Source organism: Sceloporus occidentalis, unplaced genomic scaffold (genome assembly GCF_023333645.1).
Source record: "Sceloporus occidentalis isolate IW3139 unplaced genomic scaffold, rSceOcc1.0.p SCAF_10, whole genome shotgun sequence".
NCBI classification, from domain to species: Eukaryota; Metazoa; Chordata; class Lepidosauria; order Squamata; family Phrynosomatidae; genus Sceloporus; species Sceloporus occidentalis.
The window spans coordinates 28291128-28303174 of record NW_028316990.1 but is presented as its reverse complement, the minus strand read 5'-3'; the positions used below and the strand labels follow the sequence as shown (position 1 = coordinate 28303174).

Below are 12047 nucleotides of genomic sequence, written 5' to 3'. Positions count from 1 at the left end.
AGATTGTACGCCATGGGCAGGTTTACTTTATTTTATTGTTTGTATGTACAGTGCTGTGTAAATCCACAGCGCTATATATATAAAGCATAATAATAATAATGTTTTACAATTGATGCTAAGGAGACTGGGCAACTACTAAAGTTTTTGATGTTTTATATATAATCTTAGCAGAAGGAGGGAGGATTAAGGGGATTAAGAAATATTTTATCATTGTTTGTGAATTTGTTATATTGGATTGTTGTTACCTGCCTAGATCCTCGAAAGAGAGAGGTGGGATATAAATAAATATTTTATTATTATTTATTATTATTAGTTGCCCAGCCATTTTTCAATTTACTACTCTCTTTTTTTTAGTAATGGATAATGATCCACTTTGCTTTCCCATAAAACATATAAAGCAAATCAAAGCAGGTTTAAAAATGTTTCATATTCTTACAAACAAACAGAATACCATACATACTCATGTATAAGTCAAAAAAATTTATTCGAAAACATTGACCCCCAAAAACTGGGCTCAAATGGACTGGCGTGCCTGATGTCATCGTGCTGTTTAGGGTGCCCTATTTGCAGCACGAGAAGGAGCTCTGAAACGCAGCTCCTTCTGGGAGGGCGCCTCGTTCTTGTGACAACTAGATTGCTGCGGGAATGAAGCCAGGGAGAAAGCCTGTCAGGTTGTCCATGGCGCATGAAGCCCCATAGACACCTTTCCAGGCCACGGGCCTGAAAAGGTGCCAGGTTGGAGCCGCAGGGGCTGCCAGTGAGGCTGCCCTGCCTCCAACCCGGCAAGAAAAGGGGCGGCTGTGGACCACCTCTTTTCTGCCGTCTGTACCCTGCCTAAGTTCTGCATCATCTTATACACCGAACCCAGAAAATGAACTGAGGAAAGGGCAAGTGCATGCTTGTCAGTAAGGAAACTAATCAAACTGATGCAGTTTGTTGTGTGGGAAGGTATGTGTTCTACTCAGAAGAACTGTTGTTTTGAGGGTTTCGGCTCCACATCCCTGAGAGCACCCATTCATTTTCTCCTAATAAGTCAATGGTTGCTATTTTCACTTTTTGGGGGGTGGGGGCGAGGAGAAAGTAGCTTTTTCATGTATAGCCAAAACCTGCTTTTTGGCCAGTGTTGTTAAAGTACTCCCACCAAAATGGAAATCCCTGCCAGTTAGGACTAGCATCTTTTTTAGTTACTATAAAAAGCAGCAACAAAATTCTGAGGAGCTCTTCTCACCAAAATGAACCTGCTTGTGTGCCTGCTTCTATACACTAGAGTCTAAGCATTTTGGATGTATAAAAGGTACTTTAACCAGAGAACAGTGATTTCCAAGCCAGGAGTTATTTTGCAGGCTTAACAGTAAGGATTTAAACAGCTTGAGAGGAAAACATGCCTTACCTTATTTGGCATCATCACAAGTTGCTGTCCTTTGCAAATAGAGCCTGATTCCAGCTTTCCCAGAACCACCGTGCCCATATCCTTCATTAAAAGAAGCACAGTTTAAAACACATGTTGAAAAATAACTTGCCTTACTTCACAAGAGATAAGAATAACAGACTGCTTACCCGTAACTGTTATTCTTCCCCTAGTCATCTTTGTCCTTACACAGTGGGTCTAGTAGTGCCTGCAGAATGTTCTAAAGCTAAGTAGCCTTGGCAGAATCCCCACCCTACCCTCACTACTCAGCATGTTCCACCCCACCAAATCTAATCTCGCCTCAGATTTATGGTCTGCCAACAGTATAGCAATGGACCTGAAATAAAGGAGGAAGGGTTGGGTGAGGGCACAGATGAGCACCTGAAGAACCAGTTAGAAGTAAGTAACCCGTTCTTCTTTATGGCCTCTGTGCTTCACACAAATGGATGATTAATCATCTAACATCCAGCAGCAGGTCAGATCATGCTAAAAAAGCTTTTTGCTAAAACCCAACACCCTCCCCACCGTTCAGTTTCATGTTTATGTAAAAATCCTCCCAAAACATCCCAAAAAAGTTAGCTCTTGAAGGAGGCCTTCAAGAGTGGCAAATTGTTCAAAATTTCCCAATGCTCACAAATGTTCCAAAAAACCAAGTCACAACTAGAATTGATTGTGCTTTTCGGCTAAAAATGAGGCATGGCCTGCTGCAGGGAAGAAAAATGGTTGGCCCCCAGTGCAGTTGCCACCTGTTTTAGAGTAACTGGGCAATACTGTTAAGGTAGTTGTGATGGGTGTACCTTATATTTATCGACAATTGGCAGCCTTATTGGTCCATCAACTGATCTATTGAAGTTTGGCAGGTTATCCAGATATGGAATAAATGGAAGCCCACTGAAAAAAAGGGAAAGGGAATTAGTTTGGCGTAAAAGTCTATGGTACAGCTTTGTCTTCTTTAAGATATAACTTCCATATGTAATGGTGCTAGGATAGTGCTAACTTCTGTTCAGTTTAATCTTTTATAAGATAAATAGCAATAACAAGTACATTTTATAAGATAAATAGCAACAGCAAGCACTTATGCACTCCCTAAGTGGTTTACAATGTGTAAGCTAATTGTCCTCAAGAAGCTGAGTATTCATTTTAGCAACCTCGGAAGGATGCAAGCCCGAGTCGAGCTTGAGCCCTTGGCTGGTACTGAACTCGCAAACTTGCTGTTTGTGAATCATTGCGCCACCAGGGCTACACCTGCTTCACACTTGTACAGTATTATTAAAACACAGTAAAAGCACAGGGTTGTCACCAATGGTACAGTTTTCCTAGTGCAAAGCTTCCACCACTTATGAAAGCTTCATTTTAATACTTATGTCAAACCCATAATACTTGAGTCCACTTGGATAAGCTTAGAAAAATACTTTCACAATTCATTATGACTTCATTAGTTGATTAAGGGAAGGGAAAGTGTGCCCTGACGATGATGGTTAATCACAGAATCATAGAGCTGCAAGAGGACTGACATGGTTGCTCCTGTTGTTTCTTATCATCTCTGATAAGGGAGAAAGTGTCAGATCGATTCTGTAGCACCAAACCCACAGAATGATCCCTGGTCCTTCTACTTCTAAATGTCACATTCCTCTGTCTATCTCATGTGTATGTGAAACTGACCACCTCCTCAGAGACATCTCCTCTCTAATATGCAGCAGGCCTCAGGTTGCTGGACCTGATCTTCAAAAAAGGGCAACCAACTTGCACTTGCTTCAGGTGTAGCTAGCCATTTTTGAAACTCAAAACATGATGAAAATGCCCTCAAACCCCTACAAGCATTTGGAAGCCACTTTTTTTCTTTTGGTTTTGTTGCTGTTTGTTGAATCATAGAGTTGGAAGAGACCACAAGGGCCATCCAGTCCAACCCCCTGCCATGCAGGAAGAAACAATCAGTATCTGGTTTTTTTTGTGTTTCAGGAACAGATATATGACTCTCCAAGGTCTCCTGGGGGCAAATATGGCACCCTAGCCTGCCACAGGACCCCCCTGTGCTAGAGTATGTCCATGTTCTGCTAACAGTTGTGCAAATGTTATTGGGAAAAGAACAAGAAAGCACCTACTGTAGCAGAGGGCAATTGCCAAGGTATTGAGAGTCTCTTTGGTCCCTCAGGGGACCTTAGAGGGCCAAACACCCCTGCTGCCCACTCCATCCCTGAAATTTCCTTTCTTCACTTTTGTAAATTGGGAGTATATATCTTAATGTTGAAAAGAGCAAAAAGAGGCAATTTAGCCATATTCTTGGGCTCGTCTAAACTGTTTAAGACATAGGAGAGTTTTTTTTAAAAAATAGGACATTAACTTCCAGTTCACTTACTGTTTAAAGAATGCTTCTCCTGGGCCTAAAATAATACTGGAACCTAGGATGTGACAGATTTCCATGATATAAAAACATACTATTGAGGCTTAACATTAACTAGGATCAAGGCTGCAGCAAATCAGGTATGTTCCAGACAAAATTTACAAAAGGACTATGAACAGTAGGGCTTACTTACTGAGGGGTTCCTCACTTTTAAAAAAAGAAATCAGCTCAAAATTGTGGTGACTTTAACTACCAGCAACAGTTCTCTCTGTCCAACAATGTATTGGCAGCCACTATCTTAGAAATGGTCTAATGCTGAAATCCAAAAGGAAACTGACTATTTCCTTTGCACTGACATGGAACTGCATATCCATGTGACTATTCTGTGGCTCAGGCTAAAGTTTTGAAGCTCAGAATGTTTGTTCTTTACTTTGGAGATAAACAATTTTGAAAGGTTTTAACAAAGGTATGACAGGCTCCCTATTATCCACGTTTAGGTACAGTACCTAATTGAAATGTTAATTCAGTTGTGGTGTACCAAAGTATGCAACTGTTTTGTGCTGCTATGAGCTTTCAATTACAGTTGGCTCTCCACATTTGCAGCTTTGACTTTTGTGGATTTGATTATTCATGGATTTGATTAACATATTCACTCTAGGAATCTCTATGTCCTCCAACACAACTATGCCATACTGGAGGATCTAGAAATTCCTAAGCAAACAATTTTCTAGGCATCTGTAGGTTCTCCAGTGCAATTCTGTGGTTAGCTACTGCTGGATGTTGGCCACAGAGTAGCACTGGTGGACGAAGATTCCTAAAGAAGTATTATTTCAGGTTAAAAAAAAAGAGTGTTTTTACTTAGATTCATAGAATTATGGAGTTAGACCACAAGGGCCATCCAGTCCAACCCCCTGCCATGCAGGAACTCTCCTATAGAAGTATTTTTCAGGTTAAAAAAGGTGTTTTTTACTTGCATGTTTTTTTCACTTGCATAGAGGTCTTGTGCCCCTATCCCCAGAGAATGTGGAGGGCCCACTGTATATTTTAATTAGTTAAAATATAAATGTGATTTTATTGGATTTTATAATATGCATCATACAGAAAAGCAGGGAATAAATCAAATACGTACGTATACCAAGGACAGAAGTCTGATTGCTCCTTGAGGTTTGCTCCAGTTAGTCCTGAGCAGGGCATGAAGTGAATATCTTTTTTGGGATTGAAGCCAACTTTCTTCAAGAATGGCACAAGTTTCTCTTTACACTCTTCATACCTGGAAAAATTTTTTAAAAAGGTTTTTTTTTTTTTTGAAAAACACAAGTTTTAAATGACTTACGAACCAGGCCAGAAATGCTGGGGTGGAATGGTGAGTCAGGAATTGAGTAAGAATATCATTATTATTATTATTATTAACCTTTATTTATGAAGCGCTGTAAATTTACACAGCGCTGTACATGCAATTTTTTTAGTTAGACGGTTCCCTGCCCTCAGGCTTACAATCTAAAAAGACATGACACAGAAGGAGAAGGGAGTGGTGACGGGAAAGGGTAAGAGGTCCAGCAGTTCCTCTCAACCTCCGAGGCCTGGACCAAGGCAGATGGACAGGAGGGAGGGCTTGGCTTCAAAATGGAAGGTTAATCATTATCCAGGGAAAATACATACTCACAAGTAGGATAATATCACCATCAGTTTCTCTTTTGTAATAAAATCTTTGTTTTGAAATAACTTTTAATTGTTTTTATTGTCTGTTTTTAACGATATTGTACACTGCTTTGATAGTAGGAAAAGCAGTTAACAAATAAACAATTATTATTATTATTATTATTATTATTAACTTTGTTTTGAGTAGAAATCAGCCTGAATTGAATTCAAATGTTCCGGTTGTTTCAGTTATCTTTCTGAAATAGAACAGACTTCTAAAAAGTTTTGCTTTTATTCAGAGTCTGTGATGGAACAATTAAACTATCAATAATTAGAGATACTGCTCACGTAAGGACTCCACTAGATTCAGAAGATCTCAGGTGGCAATGGCACTTGTGCAGGTCTCTGTATAATTCTCTGTTAGCTTTTTCCATAATGAACAAGCTTTCTATATACAGCTAGATGCTTTATGTGAGACTGTTGGGGGGGGGGAGGAAATCCTCCTGAATTAGTGTTTTCTTTAAAATATTTATAGGCTGCTTTTTTAACATTTAAAGGAAACTGGCAAGACAGACCATCAATCTAGATCAGAAATGTTTCCTCTGACTTGCAGCAGCTGTCTATAGCCTCAAGCAGAGATGTGGAGGTTGCTTCCCATCACCCTTGACCTGTTCTATTCCATGCATATCCAGTTAAAAGTATTTTGGGTCCACTGAGTTATGACTCCTTGCAACATTAAAGAAAGCATACGGTTTTACATAGATAAAGAATGAGGAGACCAACTTCATCTAATCTTCAGAAGTGAAATGCTGGGGCACACTTAAGTTGAACGAGACCAAAACCATTCTTAATGCAAAAGGTGTAGAAAAAACAACAACTGCAAAACCAAACACATACCAGGGAGTCAATGTCCAACTTTTAAAAAGTTGGCAGATGTACTCACCTTTCATTGCTCCAGTTCACAGTCGGATCATCCATTTTATTAATTAGAACTATTAAATGTTTTACTCCTGCTGTTTTTGCTAACATGGCATGCTCTCTTGTTTGCCCCCCTTTCTCAAAGCCAGTTTCAAATTCTCCTTTTCTTGCGGATATAACCTAGTTTGAAGGGAAATCAAATCAGTCAGATGTTGAGCTAGAGTATAATTCCTAGACATTCTCAAATTAGATGAACAACTGTTAGATTACATAGGGACATACCATGTAATGTGATCAACCTTAAATTATGCAACGTCCATAAATGGGAGAATCTGAACAATCTGGAAGATCCCATTGTTATAAACACAGCTGTTGCCTGTCTTACATTTAATTCATATATGTATGCAAAGTAAAAGATAAATCTGTTCAAACAGGTTGTAGTAAACATAGCTCCAATAACTATACTGCAGTGTTAGTTTAACTCAGATCTCTGTGCATTAGTTGAAACACAGGAGGAATTAAATGATCCCTTACCAACACAGCTAGATCAGCTTGAGAAGCTCCACCAATCATATTTGGGACAAAACTCTTATGGCCTGGAGCATCTAAAATAGTGAAGTGTTTCTTCTCTGTTTCAAAATAGGCACGGCCCACTTCCACTGTTTTACCTTTGTCCCGTTCTTCCTGATTTGTGTCTAAGGCCCATGAAAGATACCTATTCAAAGGCAAACAAACAAAAAACAACACACACAAAACAGAAACAAAAAAGCAAGATTAAACTAGTGCTTGTAAATTAATAGTTTTAGAAGCCCGTACACAAGAACACAGCTGAATATCCTCAGCACAGTTTAAAACCTAGACAGGCCTTCTTTGACATACCTCTACAACAGCTGTATTCTGGCATGCAACTGAAAGCTTAGAAAGTGTAGTAACTTTAATTCTAAGATATCACAATACTAAAAATAAGGAAAACAAATTCAGAGATTCAGATTGAGCCCCAATTTGTCTCTTATCTGCCCAACTGGTAAAAAATGAAAGTTCTCTGTGTCACAGACATACTTCAAGTGTGGGAAATTCCCAGAACATTTCGAAGTGCAGGTCTGAACTGAGGCTCCCCAATACCTTTGTCACATAACGCTATCTGACTACAGAAGATAAGAGAGGTTTGGCCCACACCTTGGCAGGTATCCTTTTAGGTCAGGCACCCATCTCCCTGTCAATTCTATGCTTGAAAGTGTTTCTGCACTGAGCATTTTTCAGAGGTCTCCAACCTTAGCTGTATTGCTCAACAAGGAGCCAGGAGTTCAGGCTCTCTTGCTGCCATGGCTTCCATCCCTCCATTGACTATCTCTGCCTCTATCTCAAGTTGCAGAGGACCTTTTTTATTTCCCACTATGGGTATGTCATGGTGTCTACGCATTGGCAACACAGAATGACTCCTGATCTTATCTATCTTTTTTTCTGGCTAGTCTGGCTGCATCTTGGTGTTGCTAAAATGTTGTGAGTAGTGCATCTTCCTTCCCAACACCAAAAATGTAATGGATTTGTAGTTGAATAGGACTATTGTGTTAAATTCCAGCTAACAATGACTTGATTTTAGGTATTTTCTATGCCCATGAGCATCTTATTGCACCTAAACTTTGAAGTGAAGATAGGAATTTGATTAACAGGGTATCAAGTTATATTCTATTTTGACATGATCATTACTTTTGTGTAAAAATTACCCAAGCCCATTTTAAATATTTCAACGGGCACTCTTTTGTTCAAGGACTGTAGATAGTCATTTCTAATTCTGCATTGCCACATATATAAATATATTAAAATTGCTTAAACTAGATAGAGAATTTTGGTAATGATCAGTAATAATTTACTTACTTTATGGCATTTTACTACAGCACTGATACCTAGCTATACTACCCACAAATGTTAGACTGGAACGCCTATCACCTACCAACATGACCAATGTATTGTAGAAACAATGGACACTGTTGTCAAACATTTCAGACCCACAGTTGGAAACTATTTTGTTAAGAATTTTCTAGTTAACATTTCCTGTCAAATACACCCTGTCCATCATGTGAAAGAAACCATCACAGTTAGGAAATTTCTCCCCTTTGCATCAAGGTTTTGATTCCAGTTCAGAGATCTTTTCATGCAGTTGCAATAGTCTGCACCCCTGCTGCTATACCCATAAAGTTTCTCCTATCTCAAGCCAGAATTTGCACACACACCCCATATCCCCACTCCTATCTGAATCAATACACAGAAAACCTGATATCAATGAGAAGAAGGGCATTCACTGCAAGTTTACATTGGAGCCAATGTTATCAACTATTCCAACTGCTACTGCCCTGGCCTTTGAAGAAGAGAAGAATCAGGCACAGCTCCACTATGCCTAGGTCAAGAGACAGAAGGGCCTTCCTCCATTCCAAGTGTTCCCGCCCTGGCCTTAGAGGGAGTGAAAGGGTAGGTACAATTCTATGATGTCTAACTCAAAGACGAATGGGAGGTCCTCCTTCTATTCCAACAGCCACCACCCTGGCCTCAGAGGGAGAGAAGAGACAGGCAGAGCAGCACCATGCCCTCCCTCCATTCCAACTGCCACTGCCATCTTGGAAATACTCTAAATGAAATGAAAACATTATCATACTTGATAGCCAAAGTGGATAAATAAAAAACAAAACAAACACTGGTCCTGATGCCCCTCAAGCCATAAAAAAAAATTGCACCCACATAATTTGTAGAATGTTCATCTTAAGACATAGGCCTCATACCATGTTTCTCTGTTTTTTTCTTTAGCTTCTCTTTCATATTTTTCAAGCGTTCTTTTATCAACCATGCCTGTCAAGTACCTAGAAAGAAAAAGTTGACAATGTTCATTAGTTACAATGACGGGAGTACCAATAGATTCAATTCTAGATAGGCTGAGTTGGTGGGTACTATATTGATTAAAATGCAGTCAAAACCAGTCCACCAAACTGGATTTTTTGTCTAAGTGATACCAATCTAGAGTTCGACTAAAGTAGTGCATTGAAAGTACATTTTGCGGAGATTTTGCAGTGGACCCTTGGTATCTTCTGTGGTTTGATTCCAGAACACCCCCCCCCCCTGCCGTGGGTAACAAGTCCAATAAATACAACAGCATAGTAAAATGATGTCCTTTATGCAAAATGGAAAAATCAGTTTGTTTGTTTTTTAATTAATTATTTTAAAAATATATTTTCAAGCCATGGACGGTTGAATTCGTGGAGAAAGAATCTGTGGATACAGAGGTATAGTTATCCAAAGAATTATCATTTAATATGGCAACCAGAAAAGGTTAGAAAAAACTTGTACAGATATTAATACCTGTTAGTTTATTAATGTTCTTCCATAAAAAAGAAAAAATGGTGATAGGAATCCCATGGTACCAACAGAATTATACATCCACAACAACTATACCTTTTGTTGAAAATGAAGGTGAAATAGACACAATATGAAACATTCAGGCTACTGCTTTTTAAAAAGTACACTTACGGATTCTCAAGCAACTGCATATTTTTATAGATTTTAGGAGCAGTTAACTAGAAAAGCATAAAAACAACTTTAAAAAAATACTTACATTATTTGTCCTCCAATTGTTGATTTACCAGCATCTTAAAAAAATAATAATACAAAGAGCAATTTTTAAGATAACAGATTTTAAAAGCATGATCAGCAAAACTACTTAATTCATTTTATTTAACTAAACCATGCCCTATGAGGAACGACTTAGGCAGACTGGGAAAGAGAAGATTAAGAGGTGATATGGTAGCCCTGTTTAAAAACTTTAAGGGATGTCATATTGAGGAGAAAACAAGCTTTTTTTCCCCTGCTGCTTCAGAAAATAGGACCCAGAGCAACGGATGCAAGCTACAGGAAAAGAGATTCCACCTCAACATTAGGAGGAACTTCCTGACAGTAAGGGCTATTCGACAGCGGAACAAACTCCCTTGAGTGTAGTGGAGTCTCCTTCCTTAGAGGTCTTTAAACAGAGGCTGGATGGCCATTTGTCAGGGATGCTTTGATTGAGAGTTCCTGCATGGCAGAATGGAGTTGGACTGGATGGCCTTGGGGTCTCTTCCAACTCTATGAGTCTATCACCATCATGACATTCTTTCTCTGTCACATCTCTCAGTGTAAAAGAGGCTGAAACAGAGCAGCCAGAAAAACCTCCACCATGTCTAAGCCACCTACTGGTCAGAGCCCTTTCCTTTAGTTGAGAAGGCATTTTGCCCTCTGACTGCTTAAAGTGCAGCTGTCAGAGGCATAAAATTGCAGCAGAGGAAGTTAAGTCTTGCTTTTAAAACCTTTAACCTATCAACTATCCCAATAGACAGTGTGGATCATTTCTACCTAGCTGCCAGCCCTGAAAATTATTTCCCTCCTCCCTACCTATCCAGCTTTCCTTGTGTGTCTTAATTTGTAAGATTTTAATCCTGATAGCAAGTGACTGTCTTACTACAACTATCTTTGTCACCTACCATGGGAACCACGCTCACTAAAAGATAGGGCAAAATTATTTTAAATATTATATGTGGCCTGAGCGATGGGATGAACATTCTTCTACAGAAACACTGAGAAAACATCCACTGGAAATATTATCTCTGGAATTCTGTGTAAAAATGATCAATATGTTCAATTCAGCATTTCAATTCAGCAGTTTATTCAATGCTGTAATTTTATTCATATAACTGTTTCTTGGAAACATCTGATACACACCTCTTTGGAAGTACTAAAATTAGTACATGAACGATTTTGGTGCCTTCATTTAAAAAATATTAAATATGAAAGAAGTGTATTCTACTGAGGTGTTGCATTGTGATTTGCCAGTAAGGGTGAACAGCTTAGCAGAACCTTTAGTTTAAATTTGGAAGACTGCTGACTGAGGCTCTGGAGACTTATCAACAGAATAGCTCAAGGCAGGACACTTTCGTGCCTTCCAGATATTTTGAATTACACCTTGAATCGGCCACAAAAAGGATGACCAACTGTCAGGATTTCTGAACATGTAGAATGAAACATTTCAGAAACACAGACAAAACTATAACCTGCTTGATCCTGACAGAAGGGGCTTCCTTTGTTACAAATGGCTACTCAGACAAAGCTCACTAGATAATGTTGAGCAAACTTCTCTCATTACAGCACACCTGTTCTACTGAGAGAGATTTAATATATCTAGTAAATTAGACTTTTGGAAGCCTTGAAAAAGGCACTCTTTAAGAAGATCAGGACAGATAGTATGTTATTATTTATCCAGTATTTCTGTAGTTCTTCACAACTCACCTACATGTCCAATGAACACTACGTTTACATGTTCCTTTTTGGGAGCACCAGGTGGTGCTACCAATGATTTAGGTTTTGGTATCTCCTCCTCTTCTTCCATCATTTCTGGAATACCCTCGTCAATAGCCCCTGCATCGCCAGAAGGTCCGCTTGCTAATTCAGTTTCAATGGCTTCTTCTTTGAGGTCCCATGATTCTTCAGGGGACATTTCTGTTTCACCATTTTCTACTGGAATTTAACAAATAGTTTATTTTAGTAAAAAGAAAGCCTTTTATTTTCAGAAAAAAAGGTTGATATTTCACAGCCAGGTGTATGTTATACTTAAGAATGAAAATCTAACAATTCCAAATTCAGGCTTATTTTTTTAAACCTTCTTTCTGTTGCCTGATAGTAAGAGACTATTTAGCAATCTGAACTATGTTGTATATTTTTACAAGG

General features: G+C 38.9%; 1 protein-coding gene across 3 annotated transcripts in view; it reads right to left on the bottom strand.

Moving 5' to 3' along the window:
• The window catches only part of LOC149306265 (eukaryotic peptide chain release factor GTP-binding subunit ERF3A), a 34351-nt gene that overhangs the window by 6287 nt on the left and 16017 nt on the right, over positions 1-12047 (bottom strand). For all 3 annotated transcript variants that reach the window (XM_089540517.1, XM_089540516.1, XM_089540515.1), the window contains 8 exons: positions 11610-11837; positions 9907-9940; positions 9080-9157; positions 6840-7020; positions 6331-6485; positions 4879-5019; positions 2206-2299; positions 1391-1471 (listed from right to left, as the gene is read on the bottom strand). In XM_089540517.1, the coding sequence (XP_089396643.1) occupies positions 1391-1471; positions 2206-2299; positions 4879-5019; positions 6331-6485; positions 6840-7020; positions 9080-9157; positions 9907-9940; positions 11610-11837 (992 nt within the window). The remainder of the gene's footprint in view (positions 1-1390; positions 1472-2205; positions 2300-4878; positions 5020-6330; positions 6486-6839; positions 7021-9079; positions 9158-9906; positions 9941-11609; positions 11838-12047) is intronic.